General features: G+C 35.7%; 1 protein-coding gene across 2 annotated transcripts in view; it reads left to right on the top strand.

Annotated features, from left to right (window-relative positions):
- ITFG1 (integrin alpha FG-GAP repeat containing 1) overlaps nucleotides 1-26,197 on the top strand; it is a 347,986-nt gene that overhangs the window by 278,318 nt on the left and 43,471 nt on the right. For both annotated transcript variants that reach the window (XM_023245671.2, XM_045047180.1), the window contains one exon: nucleotides 4,053-4,131. In XM_023245671.2, coding sequence (XP_023101439.2) covers nucleotides 4,053-4,131 — 79 coding nt within the window. The remainder of the gene's footprint in view (nucleotides 1-4,052; nucleotides 4,132-26,197) is intronic.

Below are 26,197 nucleotides of genomic sequence, written 5' to 3'. Positions count from 1 at the left end.
ACCCCTGCCCCCTCCCTTACTTACGCTCATTCTCTAAAATTTAAAAAATAAATAAAATTCCAATTTTCATTGAGAAGCTCAAATTTTATCATTAGCCACGAATACTGCCAGTCATTTTCCTACAAATGACAGACTTGCCTTGTCATTTTCAAGAAAATGTTGGCTAAATTGAAATACCTAATGAACAACCATAGTTTAGTGCTACTGCTGATTATTCACCCTTTTTACAGTGGGACCTTGGGATATCCCAGGGACCCAGGGACCTTCCACCATACTCAGAACTATTGTATGGAGGAATTGAATCTGGATTTCAATATTAAAGTGACTGACCCATGGTGAGAAGTGAAATTCAGCTTTAAGACTCATAATAGTGACTTGCTGACCTTATTTTTTAAATGAATATAGAACAAGAGAGAAAAACATGCCTAAGTAAATCTGTAAAATAATGTACTGTGGATAATAGTATGAAATTTTTCAAGTGTGAAGTACAAAAAATAGTCTAGAATACATTTGGGGAAGTTCACTGAAAACACTGCTTATATTCAAGATACCAATATTCCAGCACATAGACGAGACCATGGGTAATGAAGTAAATTTGAGGTTGTAACACAGTGATAAATGTAGCCTCATAAATATTATTTCAAACTTCGGTGGGATGAGACAAGAGTAAACTATGAAAGGGCATACCCTATTCCAAAGAAATAAACCTAGGAGAGATGAAATAATTCATATTAAGAAGTGTATACCACATTAGCAATGTTTGTTGCTAAGCATGTGAAGCAACATTCAGCTAGTAGGAGTGTAAACCTGTATTACCACTTCAGAAGAGAGAGAGAGAGAGAAAGGGAAAGAAATGGCACTACTTGTGTTGAGCACCTGGTGTTGTATGGAATCGTTGAATCACTATATTGTACACCTGAAACTAATATTACACTGTACATTAACTAACTGGAATTTAAATTAAAACTTAACAACAACAGTAATAATAATAATAATATTGCTACCTACCAACATAATGGAAAAAACAGAAGGAAATATTGAATATCTATTCAAAGAGTGTTTAGAGCCCCAAATCCTCTCCTTGCCTCAGCTTTGTAGATGGCTTCCATGTCTATTCTCACCCCAGCAGAAGTTTGGGCTTTTGTTCTCTGAGGAGGTTGTTCAACTGCAGCATGCCAGGCACATAGCATAACCCAAACCTTACCCCTAACCTAACACTTAGCCCCTAACCCCTAAACCTAACTCTATGGAAAGGTCTCTGAACTGCAGGATGCCAGGCACATACCTTTACCCTGGCTCTAATCCTAACCCTAACCCTGGCCCTAACTCTAACCCTATATTTGAGAGGATAAAAAGTAGATGTGGTATCTATGTAATGGAATATTAGTCATAAAAAATAATGAAATCTTGCTATTTGCAATGACATGGATGGAACTAGAGGTTATTATGGTAAGCAAAATAAGTCAGAGAAAGACAAATACCATATGATTTCACTGATGTGGAATTTAAGAAACAAAGGAGAAAGGGCAGGGTGGGGGAGAGGGGGGTAGGAGAAATGAGAAAGGCATACTAAGAATCAAACTTTTAACGATAGAGAATAAACTGGTTACCAGATGGGAAGTGGGTAGGGCAATGGGTAAAATAGGAGATGGGGATTAAGGAGTGCACTTGTTGTGATGAACAACAGGTGTTGTATGGAAGTGTTGGATAACTATATTGTACACCTGAAACTAATATCACACTGTATGTTAACTGGAATTTAAATAAAAACTTTTTTTAAAAAACTGGCACTACCTAGTACACTTGAAGATGCACACATATCCTCTGACTTTACAATTCTGCTCTGGGTACATAACCCCTGATAAATGTTATTAGCACTTGTGCATCAGGTAACATACGTAAGAATGCCATGTTTATCATGGCAAAAAAAAAGGAAACAAGTGCCAATCAACAATAGAATGAAAAATATACCCTAATCATAGAATGGCATATTCCAAAGCAGTGAAAATGAACTATACAGCTACATGCTTAATCATGAATACATCTCAAAATAATATATTTTAAAAAGCAAGTTTTAAAAAAACAGAAAGATACATACAGTATTGTTCTATTTACATAAAAATTTAAAACAAGCATAACCAAATATATTTTAACACATTTGCATAAATGATAAAACTATAAAGTAAAAAGGAATAATTGCATGAAGATAATTCCATAGTGTAACTTATATAAAACTACCTGTAGTTGCTTTAAAATTGTGCATATCTAAAGAACAATGCATTCTCTTGCAAGAGTCTTGGTCATTCTTTCATTGAAGTAATATATGTTGTACAAAGTGTACAAATATTTTTTTTTTCCTCCGGAAAAGGACTTCACTGGGGCTCCTGGGTGGCTCAGTCAGTTGAGCACCCAACTTCAGCTCAGGTCATGATTTCATGGCTTGTGGGTTCAAGCCCCACCTCGGGCTCTGTGCTGATGGCTCAGAGCCCAGAGCCTGCTTCGGATTCTGTGTCTCCCTCTCTCTTTGCCCCTCCCCTGCTCACGCTCTCACTCTTTCTCTCTCAAAATAAATACATATTAAAAAAATATTTTAAGAAAAAAAAGGACTTCATTGATAAGTTTGTTGTTAGTAGTTGTATTACTCATGAATCTTTTACTCAGTTATATCTTATGAATAATTCCATTCTTAGAGCAACCTGTTTTCTCATGACCATTGAAAGTCCATAGACTTCTAACACTCTTAAAATTCAATCAGGTAATTGTCATATCAATTAAATCCATTATTTCTGGCCTGTCATCCTGGAGGAAAATCATTTCTAGCACATCATTAGACCATCTACATGTCTTAGTTAACTTTTCTCTACTTTAGTGGGAAGAACAGTAGAATTTTGAATTCTGTGAAGTGTTCAAAGAATTTCTTAATCATTTTGTCATCTCCTCTTAGGATACCCATTAAAGACATTGGTTTCTTTGTACTCTATTTAATTAGTGTTGATATATAGAGAGAATAAATCATTGTATCAAGGTGTGAGGAATGTTCCCGAAGTAAGGAACAATAAATACACAAATGGGAGCCAAACATCGTGACTGTAACTAGGCTCTGCCAGTTGTGTTTTCCTAAACTGGAAAATAATGTATTCTCTTAAGTCTAGCATAAGAGAAGAAATGTGGTGGAACTATTCATTAATATTTTCCAGTCTTTTATAATTATTATGGATGGATTTTATTCATTTTGATATTTATTTTGGGAAAATGTAAACTATGTCCAATCCATCCCAGAAGGGAAAAGGAATTCTATACTCAACAGAAATGTCATAATAAGACTCTCCTAACTCTATTCTAGGTGGAATCAAAAGTAGTAAATTTTGCTTAAAATATTCACATTAATATAATAAAGAATAATATTAGATGTTAGAAATATACAATAAAATAACTATAAATGCAACTATGAAATCATTTAAAGTGTTGAGAATTTTCTACTAACAGAGGTTTTCTTTTTTTTTATTTAAAAAAAAAATTTTTAACGTTTATTTTTGAGACAGAGAGAGACAAAGCATGAACGGGGGAGGGTCAGGGAGAGGGAGACACAGAATCTGAAACAGGCTCCAGGCTCTGAGCTGTCAGCACAGAGCCCGACGCGGGGCTCGAACTCATGGACCCCGAGATCATGACCTGAGCCGAAGTCGGCCGCTTAACTGACTGAGCCACCCAGGCGCCCCACAGAGGTTTTCTTTTGAATACTTAACAGGTTGTCTACTTAAGGAAATGTTCTCTAACTGCCATATATGTATGTATGTGTGTGTGTGTGTGTGTGTGTGTGTATATATATATGTATGTGTATATATATATATATATATATATACACATACATATATATATACACACATATATATGTATATATGTATATATATAATATACATAATATATAACATATATTCTATATAATAATTATTGTAAAACTGTTTTAATTTATTTGTAAGAGATTTGTCTGAAACTTCTAATGACTTACTTACTTTTGTAGGCTTAACTATTTATTCCTTTTTTTATTGCAGCCCTTTGGAGTAAATCAGCCTGGACCTTATATCATGTATACAACTGTAGATGCAAATGGATATCTGAAAAATGGTTCAGGTAAGACTTGATACAATATCCATAATACACAAAAACACCTTCAATCAATATATTGGCAAGGTAAGCTGGATGACAAAAATTATCATCATGTTTTCACACCAGAAACTGTGCCCATCAGATTACAAAAAGATCCTTATGATAAATATACTAACGTTCATTCCTCATATATCCCGATTATGAGCCATATTGGAGCCAAATCGTTATCCTCACTTTTCAGTTGAAGTAACAGAGAAATTGGGAGACATTACCTGAGTTATTTTGACCAAAATGTGAAGTGGTAACTTAGTTAACAAAGCTATTCTTAGAAGAATTAAAATTAGGAATCCAGTCTACAACCTAGACTAATTCTAGTTTTCTCATATGTGAAATAGAAGCTACAATGTTATATATATGTGATTTATAATATGTGATTTTTTAATATGTGATTATAAATAAAAACTTCTAGTTGTATATTTGAATAAATAATAAAGGGAAATGCAATCAAAACAAAAAAGAAATAAAACTAAGCAAAGGATGTCCGTTTTTGACAGATGGCTAGCTGACTGAGAGGAGGTCCAAATCATAGTAAATACAACTGTTCTAATTTCAATTCCCTAAATAAGAAAAGGAACCCTAACATATTAATGGGCTTCTTTGAGATTCCTAGAGTCCTAACCATGAAGAACTATAAAAAGAGTTGCTGTTACTCGTCCATTTTTATGCACCAAAAAAAGGAAGAATCCGTATATGACCATTCTCTTTTTATATAATGGCTTAACAATAAATGAAATATAAAAGAATGAGTTTCCTTTTTAGCTAATTATACACACTTAAGACTCTCAATTATAATACTGCTTCAGCATAGAAACATTCCATAAAACAAAAGCTGTTTAATAAAATTCACGGAGAAATTGACAAACACGACTAAAAACAAATACTTTAATACATCATTGTTAGTCAAGAAGATTTATATAAGGATATAGACAATTTGAACAAATTACTTATCTATGTTTTAGTTCAGATACATATCAAACTGTACAAAAAAGTTCCTGGGACCAGTTGGTTTTATCTTTTATCAGTTAATTCTGTTTGAGTTTTAACATGTAGATAATTTAATTGCTAGGTAAGCTGTTCCAGAACACACGAAAAAAAGATGTACTTATTTCATTTAATGAAGTAAGTATAACTTAGGCAATCAGTCTTTCACTAACCCTCCTTCAAAAACTGGAAATAAACTCTCTTCCCACCAAACGTCAGTAGAACTTGATGGTGTACCTCTCTTATAACACCTACCACACTCTACCTTGTGTCAATAGTTATATATCTGTCTTATCTCCCGTTAGACTATAGACTCATTAAAGACTGGTTCTATACCTAATTTTGTCTTTATGTGCTTTGCCCTTTCTAGGACACCCAAGTATTGGTTGAAATGCTAACATAAAACCAGTTCAAGGATTTATATTTCTTTAAAATAAGATTTGAGACAGAAAACTTGAACAGAAAGCTTAACCAAAATAGATTATACTGACAGTTCATAACTGGTTGCAAAAACAATTTCTTCATCTAACATAAAGTAGTATAAACTATTGAAAAAACTGAATTAAAATTAATAGATCTGTGTTTATTATTATAAAGCCTCTACTTTGTGCTGGCCACTATTGCAGACTCACTCTATGGTATCTCATTGAATTTCACAGCACCCTTGCATGGCAGCCCTCAGTCTACACCTGAGGATGCTGAGGCTCCGGGAGCTCAAGTAATTTAGCTGTTTCAGTCAGCTCTTAACTAGTAGAGCTGGACTTAAACTCAGCACTAACTACAAAACATACACATTCTTTTATTTTTCTTTCTTATAATGTATTTATAAAGTCAAGTTAATTAACATTCAGTGTAGTATTGGTTTCAGGAGTAGAACCCAGTGATTCATCACTTACATATAACACCCAGTGCTCATCCCAACAAGTGCCCTCCTTAATGCCCATCAATCCTTCCACCCACCTCCTCTCCAGGAACCCGCAGTTTGTTCTCTGTATTTTACAGTCTCTTATGGTTTGCCTCCCTCTCTATTGTTAACATATTTTTCCTTCCCTTCCCCTACGTTCATCTGTTGTGTTTCTCAGATTCCACATATGAGTGAAATTGTACATTTGTCTTTCCCTGCCTTACTTACTTCTCTTAGCATAATACACTCCAGTTCTATCCATGTGGTTGCAAATGGAAAGATTGCATTCTTTTTGCTTGCTGAGTAGTATTCCATTATATATACACACACACACACACACACACACACACACACACACACACACACATATTTGGGCTTTTTTCGTAATTAGGCTATTGTTGGTACTGCTGCCATAAACATTGGGATGCATGTATCCCTTCAAATCAGCATTTTTGTATGCTTTGGATAAATACCTAGTAGTACAGTTGCTGGATCATAGGGTAGTACTATTTTTAATTTTTTGAGGAACTTTCATAGTGTTTTCCAGAATGGCTGCACCAGTTTGCATTCCCCCCAATAGTGCAGAAGGGTTCCCCTTTCTCTCAATCCTTACCAACATCTGTTGTTTCCTGAGTTGTTAATTTTAGCCATTCTGACAGGTGTGAGGTGGTTTCTCAGTGTGGTTTTGATTTGTATTTCCCTGTTGATGAGTGATATTGAACTGGAAGTCCTAGCCTCGGCAATCAGACAACAAAAAGAAATAAAAGGCATCCAAATTGGGAAAAAAGAAGTCAAACTATCACTCCTTGCAGATGACATGATACTCTACATGGAAAACCTGAAAGACTCCACCAAAAAACTGCTAGAACTGATACATGAATTCAGCAAAGTCACAGGCTATAAAATCAATGTACAGAAATCGGTTGCATTTCTATACATCAATAATGAAGCAGCAGAAACAGAAAGTAAGGAATCGATCCCGTTTACAATTGCACCAAAAAACATAAATGACCTAGGAATAAACCTATCCAAAGAGGTAAAAGATGTGTATGCTGAAAACTATAGAAAGCTTACGAAAGAAACTGAAGAACACATGAAGAAATGGAAAAACATTCCATGCTCATGGATTGAAAGAACAAATATTGTTAAAATGTCAATACTACCCAAAGCAATCTACATATTCAATACAATCTCTATCAAAATAACACCAGCATTCTTCACAGACTAGAACAAACAATCCTAAAATCTGTTTGAAACCAGAAAAGACCCTGAATAGACAAAGCAATCCTGGAAAAGAAAACCAAATCTGGAAGCATCACAATTCTGGACTTTAAGCTGTATTACAAAGCTGTAATCATAAAGACAGTATGGTACTGGCACAAAAACGGACACATAGATCAATGGAACAGAATAGAGAACCCAGTAATGGACATATATAGATGACCAACTAATCTTTAACAAAGCAGGAAAGAGTATCCAGTAGAAAAAAGACAGTCTCTTCAGCAAATTGTGTTGGGAAAACTGGACAGTGACATGCAGAAGAATGAACTTGGACCACTTTCTTACACCATGCACAAAAATAAACTCAAAATGGATGAAAGACCTAAATGTAAGACAGGAAACCACCAAAATCCTAGAGGAGAAAACAGGCAGCAACCTTTTTGACCTTGGCTGCAGCAGCTTCTTACCTGACATGTCTCCAGAGGCAAGGGAAATAAAAGCAAAAATAAACTATTGGGACTTCATCAAGATAAAAACTTCTACACAGCAAAGGAAACAATCAACAAAGCTAAAAGGCAACTGACAGAATGAGAGAAGGTATTTACGAATGACATATCAGATAAAGGGTTAGTATCCAAAATCTATAAGGAACTTCTCAAACTCAACACCTCAAAAACAAGTAATCCAATGAAGAAATGGCCAGCAGACATGAATTGACACTTTTCCAAAGAAGACATCCAGATGACTACCAGACATGAAAAGATGCTACAAAACCTGTACATTCTTAATACTACTACAATATTTTTAAGTGTCATCTTGTAAAAAGCTTAGGGTATCCTAAAAAGAGGAAATTATCCCTAATAATCTTTGTTTCATTTCTATTTTAACCATGGTAACTGTGTAAAGTGAAAATGACTAAATTTAATAACATAAACTGTTGTTTTATGATGTTTTGGTTTTGGTTTAGGCTTAAGACTTTGTACTTAATGATTTGTGTTTTGTAGTGATTTCAGAAACAGCATTTAAATAATGGGTACATCCTTTGACTTTCTAGGAGGTTGCTGATCCTACTGTATTTAGTAGTTAAGTGACAGGAGGAGTCAATTTACCAGTGATGCTTTTTTGTTTGTTTGTTTTGTGTTTTGATCAGGATACATTGAATTTTATTGTGCTTTCCAAGTCTTGGTTTTATTTTAAAGAACATTCTGAAAGGCTCTTTATATAGGAGCTCCCAGCAGCATTAAAGTGAATGTAAAATAGTAAAGTTAATGCTAGTTCATATCAGTGAGCAAGTATTGCTTCAGCTTTGATTCTTCCCACAATTTATATATATATGTATGTCAAGTTACCTAACATACAGTGTATACAGTATGCTCTTGATTTTAGGCGTAGATTCCTATGATTCATCACTTACATACAACACCCAGTGCTCATCCCAACAAGTGCCCTCCTCAATACCTATCACCCGTTTTCACCCTGCCCCTCTACCCCCCACCATCAGCCCTCACTTTGTTCTCTGTATCTAAGAGTCCCTTGTGGTTTGCCTCCCTCTCTGTTTGAAGCTATTTTTCCCCTTCCCCTCTCCCATGGTCTTCTGTTAAGTTTCTACAATTCCACATAGGAGTGAAAACATATATCTGCCTTTTTCTGACTTATTTCACTTAGCATAATACCCTCCAGTTCCATCCATGTTGTTGCAAATGTCAGGATTTCATTCTTTCTCATTGCCAAGAGTATTCCATTGTATATATAAGCCACATCTTCTTTATCCATTCATCAGTTGATGGACATTTAGGCTCTTTCCATAATTTTGCTATTGTTGAGAGCACTGCTATAAACATTGAGGTACATGTGCCCCTATGCATCAGCACTCCTGTATCCCTTGGATATTCTATTTTTAATTTTTTGAGGACCCTCTGTACTGCTTTCCAGACTGGCTGCACTAGTTTGCATTCCCACCAGTTCCTGTTTCTCCACATCCTTGCCAGCATCTGTTGTTGCCTGAGTTGTTAATTTTAGCCATGAGGTCGTATCTCAATGTGGTTTTGATTTGTATTTCCCTGATGATGAGTGATGTTGAGCATCTTTTCATGTGTCTGTTGGCCATCTGGATGTCTTCTTTAGAAAAGTGTCTATTCATGTCTTCTGCCCATTTCTACACTGGTTATTTGTTTTTCGGGTGTTGAGTTTGGGTAAGTTCTTTATAGATTTTGGACATGAACCCTTTATCCAATATGTCATTTGCAAATATCTTCTCCCATTCCATTGGTTGCCTTTTCCTTTGCTGTGCAGAAGCTTTTTATCTTGATGAGGTTACAGTAGTTCATTTTTGCTTTTATGTCCCTTCCCTTCAGAGATGTGTCAAATTGACCAGTGATTCTAACAAACTGCTTGATGTTGTTTCTAAGGGACATTGTTACTATCTTTTATGTCCTTAGGACTTGAGGATACTCTTCAGTAATAATAATAGCCAACAGTGATTAGTACTTACTCTGACCAGGCATTGTACAAAGCATTGTACATGGATGTTCTGATTTGTAATACTGGGCATAAAATTTCCTTTCAGCTATATATAGTGCATAAAGCTTTTAAAATGTAAATACATAAGAATTAAAAAAGCACTCTAGTGGGGTGCCTGGGTGGCTCAGTTGGTTAAGCATCCGACTTGGGCTCAGGTCATGATCTCCTGGTTCGTGAGTTCGAGCCCTGCATCAGGCTCTGTGCTGACAGCTCGGAGCCTGGAGCCTGCTTCAGATTCTGTGTCTCCCTCTCTCTCTGCCCTTCGCCTGCTCATGCTCTGTCTCTTTCTCAAAAATAAATAAACATTTTTTAAAAAATTTTAAAAAGCACTCTAGTATCATAATAGTACATATATTGGTACATAAGGAAGAAGAGAAAAATTCTCAGTAAAACAAGGAAATGTTATGATTCTGGTATTCTGCTTTTGCATTTCTTTTTTCCTTGATTTAATGAACATAGATTTCCATTTTCCTAATACATTCTGAAGAAGATAATAGATGTACCTTAAAATTTCTAATATTTCTAACATTCTTCATTTAAGACAAAGAAATTACATTTTCAACAGTTAAGACTATAGTAAATTCAGGTATTTTAACCAAAGAATTAAAATAATTAAATTAAAATGTATGACCAGATTGTTTTATTAAATGTGTTTTTACTATATTAATTTTGGTATCCTTAAACTTTTTCCATGTAAGCAAAAATACTTTTGAAAGTTTTTCAATAATACATAGAACAGGCATTCTATGTAAAAAAACAAAAAGAATGGTTTAGTTACATTCGTAGGTTGGAAAACCCAATATTCATAGGCTAAACACTAGGAACCAAATAGTACACTCTGCCAAATATTATGTGACTATTGTTATTCCTTTATATTAAAGTAGGTAGTAAGAAGTACTTATTCTTTAATCTGTAAATATTTTAGAATTTATTTTAGTGATATATGAATAATTTAGTAGATGAGATGGAATAGGTGTTTGTTATTAAGAGTTAAATTATCTTGGGATGCCTGGGTGGCTCAGGCAGTTGAGCGTCCGACTTTGGCTCAGGTCATGATCTCACAGTTTGTGAGTTCAAGCCCTGCATCAGGCTCTGTGCTGACAGCTCAGGGCCTGGAGCCTGCTTCAGATTCTGTGTCTCCCTCTCTCTACCCCTCTTCTGCTCGCACTCTGTCTCTCTCAAAAATAAACATTTAAAAAAAATTTTTTAAAGAGTTAAATTATCTTTCTCACCTAGGAAGATATCATTTAATACACTCAAGTAGTTTAAGAAAGGAGACACTAGTGTTCTAAAGACTTATTAAAATGGAAAACAGAAAAAAATTATTCCATAACATTGGCCAACTCAGGCTTAGTTCTCAGATTCAAAAACTAAATGTTAAGAACAAAAATATACACATTCAAGCCTTGTAATCAATTTTTTAAATGTCTGCTATGTTTCACAAGCTAATTGATATTCTTTAAGGTTCTCCTAGCATTAATTCTTCTCACACTCTACCCTGTGAATGGATAGTTATTTCAAAGGCTGCTATGCAGTTGTAACTATTAAATGAAATATAATAGGAAAGCACTTAGAATCAGTTATTACCTCAGACAGAAATCTTAAATCTGTGGCAGTGCTCAACAACAAAAACAAAAACAATTCAAAAATGGACAAAACTTGGGTAGATAACTCTCCATAAAAGATATACCAATGATTAATAATACTTGAAAAGATGTTCAATAAAACTGATCATTGGAGAAATACAAATCAAAACCATAATGAGATTCTACCTCACACTTATTAGGATGACTACTAACCAAACAAAAAAGCAGAAAGTAACAAGCATTGGTAAGGATGCAGAGAAATAGAACCCTGTATACTAGTCATATGCTATAGGCAGAAATTTATATTCCCCCAAAATTCCTGTGGAAATCCTAATATCCAGGGTATTAGAAGATGGGGCCTTTGGAAAGTGATTAATGCCCTTATAAAAGAAGCCCTGGAGAATTGCCTCCCCCTTCCCATCATGTGAGGACACAGCAAGAAGGCTATGACTATGAACCAGGAAGCAGACTCTCACCAGAATACAATCATGCTAGTTTCTTGATCTCTTACTTCCCAACCTCCAGAACAGTGCAAAATATATTACTGTTGTTTATAAGCTACGTAGCCTATGGCATTTTTTTTATAGCGGTCTGAACAGACAGACATGACAATAATGTAAATGGTGCAGCCGCTATGTAAAACAGAATGACAGTTCTCACAAAATTAAACAGAATTTACTATATGATCCAGCAGTCTCACTTCTGGGTACTTACCCAAAAGAATTTTAAACAAGGTCTCCAAAATATATTTGTAAACCCATGTTCATAGCAGCTTGATTCACAATAGCCAAAAGGTGAAAGCAACCCAAGTGTAGATTAACAGACGAATGGATAGAGAACTTGTAGGGAAAATGGCAGAATAGGATGATCCTGGGCTCAGCTTGTCCCAAGGATACAAGTAGATAATCCCCACATCAATGTAAATAATCCAGAAGATAACCCAAAGACTGGCAGAACAGATTCTCCACAGCTAAATGTACGGAAGAGGTCACATCCAAGAGGGTAGGAAGGACAGAGATGTGGTCTGGAGCTAAATGGACCTGCAGGACTGGCTTTAGGAAGGAGGGACCCAGCAGCTCAGAGAAGGGAAAGAAACATTCACTCACACCAAGCACCCCAGGCACAGAAGACTAATCCCCATAACGTGGCTTTGAAAAACAGAGGGACGTAATTTCACAAACTCTTGCAGTCATTGGGGCTTCACATCTGGCAGTTTAAAAATCAGCAGATTCGGGGACCTATAACTTTCATCAAATTCTAACTATTTGTTGAACATAACTATCTGTTGTGTTAAAAGTGGTTAATAATAGGAGAGTTTAAGAGACAGTGCATTTGAGGCACCTGGGTGGCTCAGTCAGTTAAACATCTGATTCCTGATTTCGGTTCAGGTTGTGCTGTCACAGTCATGAGATCAAGCCCCATGTCAAGCCCTGTCTGGCTCTGTGCTGAGTGTGGAGCCTGCTTGGGATGTTCTCTCTCTCTCTCTGCCTCTGCCTCTCCCTCACTTGCTCTCTCTCTCTCTCTCTCTCTCTCTCTCTCTCTCTCTCAAAAAAAAAAAAATAAATAAATAAATAACAACAAAAACAAAAAACACAGCACATTGAGCTCTAGAAGAGACAGCAGGGCAGTGGGAAATTGAGTCCCCCACCCTTGAGGAGAGAGCACAAACAGCCCAAGGGGATACGGCATAGAAGCAAGTTTCAAAATGTATTGGCTATATGGGAGAAAGATTTGTTACTAATCTCAGAGTATAACCTGGAGGGGCAGGAATCATTGGGAGACTTCTCCAGGAACAGTGAAGCTGGTGTACACCATTTCCCTCAATTTCCCCAACCTAGATACACAGATACCCATGCAAAACAGGAAAGCACCAACATACCCCACCTAGCTTGCTAACAGTGTGCTCCACCCCCGCGTTCTCCTGTGAATCCACCCCACCTTGTCCAGAATCCATCCAAAGTGGTGCCACAAGCCTGACAGTATGCAAGCAGCCTCGACAGGCCAGCACTACTCTATAAAGTGACTCCTGCCCCTGGTAGAAAGAAAGATAACCACACATACCAGTCCAGCTATGGCCCCAGCAGTAAGCTAAGGACAGATAGCTGGTCTGGCTGCAGGCCCCACCCACCACCCAAAGCTTCTCAGGGGACAACACAGGGAAAGTGCTGGGTAGTTTGCTGCTACTCCGTCTCTGGCAAACACCAGCTATGACTCAACTCAAGGCCAAGGCAACCCCAAACTGGCCAGCTAACAACACAGGACCAAAACCTGCCCACAACAGGCAAAAAAAAAAAAAAAAAACTATTTCAGACAACTGGATTGAAAGCAAATGCAGCTTAGCCACAACAGTAGGTGCACACAGCACATACAGAAGACACCCCTGAAGTGCCAGGTTCTGGTGAACAGGAGACATTGCAATGCAAGACCCTACAGGATCTCTTCTTCCTACGGCCACTACTTTCAAGGCAGGAGCTATAGCTGACTTTGCTAACACATAGAAACAGACTCAGATATTTAGACAAAATAAGAAGACAGGAGAACATATCCCAGATAAAAGAACAGGACAAAATCATAGCAAGAAAACTGAACCAAACAGAGATAAGTTATATGCCTGACAGGTCATTTAAAGTAGTGGTCATGAAGGTATTCACTGAACTGGAGAAAAGCCTGGAGGTTCTCAGTGAGACACTTAACAAAGAGGCTTTAAAAATATGAAAAAGAACCAATCAGACATGAAGAACTCAATAACTGAAATGAAAAATACACTAGAGGGAATGAAGCAGAAGAATGTATCAGTGACCTAAAGGACATGGTAATGGAAAGCATGCTGAACACAAGAGAGAAAAAATAACAATAATAAATGAAAAGAGACTTAGGGAACCTTAGGACATCATTAAGAATAATAACATTCGCAAAGGGAGGAGAGAGAAAAGGGGGCAGAAAATGTATTTGAAGAAATAACATCTGAAAACTTCAGAAATCTAGGGAAATGCACATCCATGAGGCACAGAGTGCCCTCAACCCATGGAGGTCCACACTAAGACATATGGTAGTTACAATGGCAAAGAGTAGCAATAAAGATAATTTTTAAAGCAGAAAGGGGAAATAAAACAGTTATATACAAGGTAAACCCCATAAGGCTATCAGCTGATTTTACAGCAGAAACATTATAGGCCAGGAGGGAGTGGCATGATATATTCAAACTGCTGAAAGAAAAGTCCAGCAAGGCTCTCATTCAGAATAGAAGGAGAGATACTTTCCCGAGACAAACATAAATTAAAGGAATTCATGACACTAAAACAGCTCTATAAGAAATGTTAAAGGGGATTCTTTGAGTGGAAAGGAAAGACCATAAGTAAGAGTAAGAAAAGAAGGAAGCATAAAGGCAGTAAAATTAAGAATATCTATAAAAATCAGTCAAAGGATTCAGAAAATAAAAGGATTTGAAATATGATACCATATACCTAAAATGTGAAGGGAAAAGAATAAAGAATGGATTCAAACTTAAGTGACCATCAACTTAATGTAGCCTGCTATATACCTAAAATGTTATATATGAAACTAATGGTAACTACAAATCAAAAACCAGTAATAGATATGCAAAAAAAAATAAAGAGAAAGGTTTCCAAATATATCACTAAAGAAAGCCAACAAACCATGAGAGAAGAGGGCAAGCAAAAAAAAGAACAGAGAAGAACTACCAGAACAACCATAAAACAAGTAACAAAATGACAAAAAGTACATACTTATCAATAATTACTTCGAATGTAAATGGACTAAGCACTCCAATCAAAAGACATAAGGTGACCGAATGGATAAAAAAGCAAGACCCACCTATATGATGCCTAGAAGAGACTCAGTACAAACACCAAAATAGACTTCAAAACAAAGACAGTTAATAGGAGACAAAGAAGGACAGTATATAATCATAAAGGGAACAATCCAACAAGACGTTGAAACAATTATAAATATTAGTGCACTCAAAATGAGAGCACCTAAATACATAAATCAGCTAATAACAAACATAAAGCAAGTAATTGATAGTAATACAATAATTTTAGGGGACTTGAACACCCCACTTAAAACATTGGACAGATCATCCAAACAAAATCAACAAGGAAACAGTGGCTTTGAATGATACACTGGATCAAATGGATCTAACAGATATATTTAGAACAATCCATCCTAAAACAGCAGAATACACATTCCTTCAAGTGCACATGGAACATTCTCCAGAATAGATCACATATTAGGCCCCAAAACAAGTCTCAACAAATTTAGAAAGATTGAAGTCATACAATGTATCTTTTCTAACCACAGCACTATGAAACTAGAAATCAACCAAAAGAAAAAATCTGAAAGAACACAAACCCATGGAAGTTAAATAACATGCTACTAAACAATGAATGAATGGGTCAACCAAGAAATAAAAGAGGAAATCCAAATACATGGGGAAAAAAAATGAAAATGAAAACACAACCCAATCAGGGAGGTTTATAGCAATACAGTTCTACCTCAAGAAACAAGACAAATCTTAAACCTATCAACACCTAAAGTTGCCAGAAAAAAAATAACAAACAAAACCCAAAACTAGTTGAAGGAAATAATAGATTAGAGCAGAAACAAATGAAATAGAAACTAAAAGTGAAATACAACATGTCAATGAAATTCAGGAGCTGGTACTCTGAAAAAATCAACAGAATTGATGAACATTTAGCCATACTAATCAAGAAAAAGAGAACTCAAATAAACAAAATAAGAAATAAAAAAGAAGAAATAATAACCAGCATCACAGAAATACAAAGGATTGTAATAGAATATTATGAAAAATTATATCACAAACTGGACAACCTTGAAGAAATTGATAAATTCCTAGAAACCTATAATCTCCCAAATCTGAAGCAGGAAGAAACAGAAAATTTGAACAGACCAATTACCAGCAATGAAATTGAATCAGGATTCAAAACTCCCAACAAACAGAAGTCTAGGAACAGAAAGCTTCACAGGTGAATTCTACCAAACATTTAAAGAAGAGTTAATTCCTATTCTTCTCAATCTATTCCAAAAAATAGAAGAGGAGGGAAAGCTAGGATTACCCTGACACCAAAACCAGGCGAAGGCACTACAAAAAAAAGAGAACTACTGTCCAATATCTCTAATGAGCATATATGCAAAAATCCTCAACAAAATATTGATGAACTGAATCCAACAATACATTAAAAAATCATTCGCCACAATCAACTGGGATTTATTCCTGTATAGCATGTTTTACTATTTGCAAATCAATCAGTGTGACACATCACATCAACATGAGAAAGGATAACATATGGTCATTTCAGTAGATACATGAAAAGCATTTAACAAAGTACAACATCCATTCATTATTAAAAAAAAAAACCCTCAACAAAGTAGGGTTAAAGGGAACATACCTCAACATAATAAAGGCCATGTATGAAAAACCCACAGAGAACATCATAATCAATGGGGGGAAACTGAGAGCTATTCCCCTAAGATAAGGAACAAGAAAAGGATTCCACTCTCTCCACTTGTATTCAACATAGTACTGGAAATCCTAGCCACAGCAATAAGACAAGAAAAAGAAGTAAGAGGCATCTCAATTGGTAAAGAATAAGTAAAATATTCACTGTTTGCAGATGATTTGATAATATATGTAGAAAATCCTAAAGACTCCACAACTAGAACTAATAAATATCAATTCAATAATGTCAAACAATACAAAATCAATGTACATAAATCTGTTGCATTTCTATACAACAGAAAGAGAAATTAAGAAAACAATTCCATTTACAATTACACCAAAAACAATAAAATAGCTAGGAATAAACTTAAGGGGGTGAAAGCATCTTTTTTTCCTCTAAAGTGCTACTTCAGATAGTAAATTCAATAACTTCGCTAAAAGAAATACTTTTATACTTTGATAGCTTCTAGTTTCTTCACATTTGTTTATAACTCTATTACAGCTTTTTTTGTTTAATTATTTCCTTCCTTGCTTGTTCTTAAAGGAGGTATGCACACACTCATCACTTGTACCAAGTAGTGTAAAAGTGCAATGAGGTTTAATGATAACTGACAGGGAGAGAAACAGCAGAATACATGGCCCTCTGTCCTCTCACTATATTACAGCAAGGCACACCTTAATCAACTGTAGTGGGATGCACCATGGAGAATGCTCCAGTAGAAGATAAAATGTCCAGAGAATGTATTTTTTACAGATCTTGGAAGAAAATGAGGAATGTCTAGATGAAAAGAGAAATTCCTGATTGAGGAAAATGGCCTTCTTAGAAAGGAAAAAATCTCTGGAACTAAGCTTCAGTTATTAGCTTGTTCTTTTATTGATCAAACTCAGACCTGCTGAGCCAACTTCTTACTAGGTTGTCAAAAGGTAGGAGAAAATGAACCCAGGGCCATCTAGATTTGCCTCTCCTCTTTTGCCCTTAAATTATAAGCTCCTCAATTTTCAAATATTTTCCCTTTTTTTATATTTATTTTTGTTTTTTAATTTACATCCAAGTTAGTATATAGTGCAATAATGATTTCAGAAGTAGAATCCGGTGATGTATCCCCTACATATAATACCAAGTGCTCATCCCAATAAGTGTACTCCTTAATGCCCCTTGCCCACTTAGCCCATCCCCCTACTCCAAACCCCTCCAGCAACCCTCAGTTTGTTCTCTATATCAAATCTTGTCCCAATTCATCTTCTTGTTTGCAGTGCCATAAAGTGTCTGGCAGATTATATTATTTAGGCAAGTAGATAGAAAGGGGGAATCCTAACTAAATATTCATAAAGTTTATATTATTTGTGTATTTTATAATCTATGGCAGGATTTCTCAAATTAGCACTATTGACATTTTGGGCCAGATAATTTTTTGTTGTGGGTGTTGTTCTGTTTATTATAGGTTGTTTAGCAGCCTTTCTGGCCTCAACCCATTAGGTTCCACTAACACCCTCTGGTCATGACAAACAAAAATGTCTCCAAAGAAGGACAAAGTGAGAGGAATCACACTTTTTGACTTAAAGCTATATTATAAAATTATAGTAACCAAAACAGTATGGAACTGACATAAAAATAGACACATAGACCAGTGGAACAGAATGGAAAGCCCAGAAATAAAGCCCCACATACATGGTCAACTAACATTTGACAAGGGAGCCAAGAATACTTAGCAGAGGAAATAATAATCTTTTCAATAAATGATGTTGGGAACACTGGTTATTCACTTGTGAAAGAATGGAACTATACTCCTGTCTTATAACACTCACCAAAATTAACTCAAAATGGACTAAAACTTAAATATAAGACTGGAAACCATAAAACTAGAAGAAAACACAGGAAAAAATCTCTTTGACATGGGTCTTGGCAATGGCTTTTTGGGTCTGATACCTAAAGTACAAACAAAAAAAAAAATCAAAATTAAACAAAGTAAATATAGGACTACATCAAACTAAAAAGCTTCAAAAGAAGTGATCAACAAAATGAAAAGATAGTCTCAGAATGGGAAAAAAATATTTGCAAATCATATATAAGGGGTTAATATCCAATATATATAGAGAACTCATACAACTCAATAGCAAAATAACAAGTAATCCAATTTAAAAATGGACAATGGAGCTGAATAGACACTTTTCCAAAAAAAGGTATACTAATGACCAACAGGTACATGAAAAGGTGCTCAGCGTAATTAATCATCAGGAAATGCAAATCAAAAGCATAATGAGACATCACCTCATGCCTGTTAGAATGGCCATCATCAAAATGATGAGAGATAACAAATGCTGGTAAGGATATAGAGAAGAAGGAACCCTCTTGCCCTGTTGATAGCACTGTACATTGGTGCAGCCACTATAGAAAACAGTATGGAGTTTCCTGAAAATAATTAAAAATAGAACTACCAGATGATCCAGCAATTCCACTTCTGAGAATATGTCTGAAGGAAATTAAAATACTATGTCAAAGACATATTTGCTCCCTATGTATACAGCAGCATTATGTGCAGTACCCAAGATATGAAAACAACCTAAGTGTCCATCAACAGAGAATGGATAAAGAAGTTGTGGCATGTGTGTGTACACACACACACACACACACACACACACACACACACAAATTGACTATTATTCAGCCATAAAAAAAGAAGGAAAGCCTGACATTTGTGGCAACATGGATGGACCTTGAGGGCATTATGCTAAATGAAATAAGTAAGACAGAAAGATAAATACTCCATGATCTGGGGCACCTGGGTGACTCAGTCAGTTGAGTGTTCGACTTAGCTCAGGTCATGATCTCACAATTTGTGAGTTGGAGACCCACATCGGGCTTGCTGCTGTCAGCCTGTCAGCTGCTTCAGATCCTTTGTCCCCCTCTCTCTGCCCCTCCCCTGCTTGTGCCCTCCCCAGAATAAATGAATATTTTTTTTAATTTTTTAACATTTATTTATGGTTGAGAGACAGAGAGAGAGCATGAGCAGGGAAGGGGCAGAGAGAGAGGGAGACACAGAATCTGAAGCAAGTTCCAGGCTCTGGGCTGTCAGCACAGAGCCTGATGTGGGGCTCGAACTCACAAACTGTGAGATCATGACCTGAGCTGAAGTCAGACACTTAACCAACTGAGCTACCCAGGTGCCCCTAAATGAATATATTTTTTTAAAAAAACACTGTATGATCTCACATATAAGTTATAAGTGCTAGAGATGTAAGATACAACATGATGGCTATAATTAACACTGTTGTATGGTATATTTGAAAGTTACAAGATTAGATCCTAAGAGTTCGTATCACAAGAAAAGAACTTTTTCTTTATGTATCTATTTGAGATTATAGATGTTAACTGAATTTATTGTGGTAATCATTTTACAGTTTAAGTCAAATTATTATGCTATATACCTTGAACTCTGTGTCAATTATATCTCAGTAAAACTGGGGGAAAAATGTCTCCAGACATGATCTTTCTACCTAGTTCCAGGATTTTAGTTATACTTAGCAGGAGGAATTAGGAAACATGAATCCACTATTAGTATCTTCACAGAAGGGAAAGTTTAGCCTGAGTGATTTTAATCCAGAAGGAATGGGAAAAAAAAAACTTTCTGATCTATACGTTGCCAGTTCCTCTTGCCACAATTGAGGTTTAGTTTCTCAAATGAGAGAATGACAGTGGTAGATCTAGGGGGTGGGGGCAGTGGCAAAGGCATACAACAACCTAAAACTTGTGTGTCTTAACCTCACTTTCATGACACAGCTGACTTGGTTTCTACATCTGTCACTTTTTAAGCTTCTAGAATAAAAATATATACAGGGGTGCGTGGGTGGCTCACTCAGTTGAGCGTCTGTAACTCTTGATACTCTTGATTTTGGCTCAGGTCATGATCCCAGGGTCATGGGTTGAGCCCTGCATTGAGCTCCACACTGAGCATGGAGCCTGCTTAGGATTCTCTCTCACTCTTGCTTTCGCTCTCACTCTCCCTCTGGTCCTCTCCTATACTTGTTCTCACTTTCTAATAAAAAAAAATAGTTATCTATCTAATAAAACTTCATTTATACAATACTACCAAGCAATTTGTTTATTGATTCATTTGTCTCATTCATGTATGTGAGAAGGGGAACATTATATAAGAATAATATATCATGGAACCAAAAATGAAGGAATTTCTGATTAATGAGCTATGGTACTCAGATGTTAACAGTATTTGACAGTCTCATTTGAAATCTACCAGTTGTGTAGTGGACTGTTTGGCATTGCAATTAATTAGACTCATTTTATGAAGAGCACTATTTAAAAATGTTTATTTTCTAGGATATACTTTGTTTTAACATCATCATTCTTATATAAGTATTTTAACTTAGTACGGTAGAAAAGATCAATATGAGCATAGTACAATTTCCAGGTAATTACCAAGGATGAAAAACAAGTACCTTTATGTGTGTACCTCTATCCATTGATACTTATGACAATTAATATACTATATTATTAATAATAGAAATTATTTTAGCAGTTAAAATGGAAAAATGGAATGTCTGTGTGGAAAACACCTAGGGAAAGATATTTACTCTTATTGTTAAGCATGTTTCAGGCATAAAAGTCTTACTCTGTTTACATTAACTAAAGTTTTCTCATTAGTCATATTGTTTTAAGTTGAAATAAAATAGTTGACTGTAAGGCATATTGCTAATATATAAATGGCACCTCTGTTTCTTTTGGTTTTTAGCATAGTGACTGCAACTCTGCTGTAGCTTACCCAACAGATCAGAACTGTACCATAAAACCATAAATCTTAGCTACAGCAGAAAAGTACAAAATCCTTAAAATTCAAGTGCCCAGCAAGAAAAATGTCACCACCAACAAGCTGTACACATTAAAAGGATCAAGAAATCTGAAATAATTTTACTTAGTTCTGCATATATTTTTTGATTAGTATATTTTAACTCATATTCTACAACTGAATCTACATTCATATATGATTAAATTGCCACAGGACTAACAAAAATTAAAAAGCAGGATCATGACACATATATTTGACCCTACTAGAAAAGAAATGAGCTCTAAAATAGATTTCTAATTCATCTAGAAAAAGGTTTAAGCATATCTTTTATGAAATACATACATTAATGGATTTGTTAATAAAATATCCATTTTTAAGATGGGACAATGAAGAGAAATATTCAATTCAGAATTGGAGAAAAAAATTTCTTTTGGCAAACCAAAACCAGTGATTTTCTTTACTATGATAGTAGTGTGTGGCTCATTGTAATCATAAACTGAAAACTAGTTTCGTAAATTTTAAAAGTCAATTAGAATGTTCTTTGGGTTCTATGAAATGTTGGGTACATAAATATTTACAGTTGTTAGGTCTTCCTATTAGATTGTCCCCTTTATGACTATATAATAATGCCCTTCATTGTCTCTTTTTACAGTCTTTGTTTTAAAGTCTAGTTTGTCCAATATAGGTATTGCTACTCTGGCTTTCTTTTGACATCTATTTGCATGATAAATGTTTCTCTATTCCCTCACTTTCAATCTGCAGGTATCTTTAGATGTAAAATGAGTCTCTTGTAGGCAGCGTATAGATAGGTCTTGTCTTTTTAGTCCATTCTGACACCCTTTGTCTTTTGATGAGAGCATTAAGTCCATTTATATTCAAAGATAGATATGTATTTATTGCATTTTATTTGTTTTGTTGTTTCTGGAGATTTTCTCTGATCCTTTCTTGTCTGTCACTTTTGGTCTCTCCTTTGCATTCAAGGAGTTTCCTTTAATATTTTCTTGCAGAGCTGGTTTAGTGTTCAGAACTCCTTTAGTTTTTGTTTGTCTGAGAAACTCTTTATCTCTCCTGCTATTCTGAATGATAGCCTTGCTGGATAGATAGAGTATTCTTGGCTGCAGATGATTCCTATTCAGCACTTTGAATATATCGTGACACTCCTTTCTAGCTTGCCACGTTTCTGTTGAAAAATCTCCAGCTAGCCTTATGGGTTTTTCCTTGTGAGTTAACTTCTTTTGTCTTGCTGCTTTTAAGATTTTTTCTTTATCACTATATTTTGCAAATTTAATTACAATATGTCATGGTGTTGGCCTGATTTTACTGATTTTGATGGTAGTTTCTGTGCCTCCTAGATCTGGATATTTTTTTCCTTTCCCAGATTAGGGAATTTTTCAGTCAGTAGTGCATGCGATGCTTGATCTCAGGTTTGTGAATTCAAGCCCCACATTAGGTATAGAGAGTACTTTAAAAAAATAAAATCTTTAAAAAAAAAAAAGAAGTATGAAATATATTCATTATCCTCAAAAAGTCTACAGTTTATTTGGACAGATAACAAGAAAAAATAACCTGATTTTTTTTTTAGTTTTTATTTAAATTCCAGTTAGTTAACATAATCTACAATGTGTTAGTTTCAGGTGTACAATTTAGTGATTCAACACTTACAACACCCAGTGCTTATCACTCACAAGTGTCCTCCTTAATCCCCACCACCCATTCAACCCATCCCCCCACCCACCATCCCTCTGCTAACCATCAGTTTGTTCTCTATAGTTAAGAGTCTGCTTCTTGGTTTGCCTCTCTCTTTTTTCCCCCTATGATCGTTTGTTCTGTTTTCTTAAATTCCACATATGAGTGAAAGTATATCAAATTTATTTTTCTCTAATTTATTTCACTTATTAGCATAATACTCTCTAGCTCTATTCCTGTCTTTGCAAATGGCAAAATTTCATTCTTTTTGATGGCTGAGAATATTCCATTGTGTATATACATACCACATCTTCTTTATCCATTCATCAGTCAATGGACACTGGGGCTCTTTCCATAATTTGACTATTGTTGATAATGCTGCTATAACATGATAACCAACTAATAAAGGATTTGTCAGAAGACAAATAACTTTCTGGAAGATGATGACTTCACTATTCACTGGCCCTTTCTTCTATGAGATTTATGTATCTAGAGTGGAGTCATAAGAAAGACAAGGATTCCATATCATTACTTATAAGACTTCCTAGAAATTTGATGCCCTTGACCTTATTTGCCTGGATAACTGAGCAGGACAGTTTGCCAGTTGCTATGTGCAAAAATATTAAGATGCAGTTGCTACCATGAGGAACTTTGTATTTCATATAAAGCTAAACATAAATATTTTCAAATATCTTCATAGGTAGTAATTACAAAGCAATAAGTGTCAAATTAATGGCAAACAGTAAGTGCTATAGAAGTTCAAAGAAAAAGGGGTGCCTGGGTGGCTCAGTCAGTTAAGCATCCGTCTTCGCCTCAGGTCATGATCTCACAGTTCGTGAGTTCAAGCCCCATGTCAGCCTCTGTGCTGACAGCTCAGAGCCTGGAGCCTGCTTCAGATTCTGTCTCCCTGTCTCTCTGCCCCTGCCCGTTCATGCTCACTCTCGCTCTCTCAAAAATAAACATAAAAAAAAAAAAGTTCAAAGAAAGAAAAGATCATTGTGGACTGATTGACAGGTAACACTTTGTGGAGGAAGTCTTCATTTGAAGGATTGGTACAACATGTATCAGGAAAAATGAAGAAGAAGAAAGGTAAAGGGGGCGCCTGAGTGGCTCAGTTGGTTGAGTTTCCTACTCTTGATCTCAGCTCAGGTCACGATCTCACAGTTGGGGAGTTTGAGCTCATGTCCGGCTTGTGCTGACAGTGGCGCAGAGCCTGCTTCGGATTCTGTGTCTTCTTCTCTCTCTGCCCCTCCCCTGCTCATGCGTTCTCTCTCTCTCTCTCTCTCTCTCTCTCTCTCTCTCTCTCTCTCTCTCTCTCAAAAACAAACATTACAAAGAAGGTTGAAGTATTATCAAAGTCAAAATATGAAAAATGTGACCTTATTAGGAAAGTACAAAAACACAAAAAGAAAATAATTTAACAATTAATAAAATCTTGTTCTGTTTTTTGAAATCTATACCACACACAAAAGCTATAATATCTTTGAATATTTCCTTTTACTTTCTTAAGTGCATTGAGGAAAATCTCTACTATCCCAGACAGATGTTCCCATTGATTTCATTTAGTTGTTCTAGTATCTTTGTATAACTTGGAAAAATAGCCAGGAATTTAGTATAGTTATTGTTTTTTTTTTTAATATTTTTTAATGTTTATTTATCTTAGAGAGAGAGACAGAGTCAGAGAATGAATTGGGGAGGGGCAGAGAGAGAGGGAGACACAGAATCTGAAGCAGGCTCCAGGCTCTGAGCTGTCAGCACAGAGCCCAATGCAGGGCTCGAACTCATGAACCGTGAGATCATGACCTGAGCCTAAGTCAGATGCTTAACCGACTGAACCACCCAGGCACCCCTGAAATTTAGTATGGTTATTGTTCTTTACACAAAATATTTGTTATTTCTAAGTTTAAGTTAGAGAGTTTACTAACCATTACAATATATGTTACTTAATTAGCCATATTCACAGTATGTAGTAACTGGGAATATGAGTCGTATTTAATTTTTTCAAGGATTTTATATTTTTTAAAAATCAATAAACAATCTTAGAATATGCCTGGTTGCCCAGTTCTTGAAATAAATTTTTAAAGAAAGAAAGAATGAATGAATGATGAACAAATGAATGAAAAATCTTTTAACAAGTTCAGTGTTGGGGACTTTCTGTTTCTAGTCCAACAGGTAAAGGGCTTGGAATTCATACTCCCACCCTCACTCCAAAAAAAGGTGAAAATGGAAATCAACAAGTCCTCTTAGACTCATAAGAAAATTGAGAACACAAAGCAAACCACTGCCCCCAAAACTGGAAAGGAGGCAAATACATAGAATCACAGCGTAATAGAGCAGATGTCACAGTGAGGCCAGCAAGAACAATTAAAGGGTAATTGACTAATTGCTGGAGATGGAGTTTGAGACTAGTTTAAGAGATTAAAAAGTCCTGGAGGTCCAGACTTAGGGGACCTCGCACTTTCATGAGTTTCACATCTAGGAGCCATACCAGTTTCTTGGGGTCAAAATCTGGAAAAAAAAAATCTCCTTGTGCTGCTGTTGGCAGAGGGGGAAATTAAACATTTTTAAAGACTCCCAGAGCTACTGTTCATGTTAACAAAGCCCTGATCTCAGGGGAAATTTTTATACAACAACCTAATCAACTTAGGTTTTTAGATCTTACTTAACTGGTTTAAGAGAAGTGAAATACCCACCTCTAGCCCCATCTTGTCTTCCTGTCTCACCATTGGGAATGGATGAAGGTTGAGGGGAAGGGACCTGAGAAACACATGTAAAGGGTCATAGACTTTCTAAAAGAGTGAGACCTAATTGTAGACGTATAGAACACTTAACCTTTCCCCCAACATCTTACCAC

The sequence above is a fragment of the Felis catus genome, chromosome E2 (genome assembly GCF_018350175.1).
Source record: "Felis catus isolate Fca126 chromosome E2, F.catus_Fca126_mat1.0, whole genome shotgun sequence".
Taxonomy (NCBI): Eukaryota; Metazoa; Chordata; class Mammalia; order Carnivora; family Felidae; genus Felis; species Felis catus.
The sequence above is the reverse complement of the archived record's forward strand: the minus strand, read 5'-3'. Positions and strand labels throughout refer to the sequence as shown.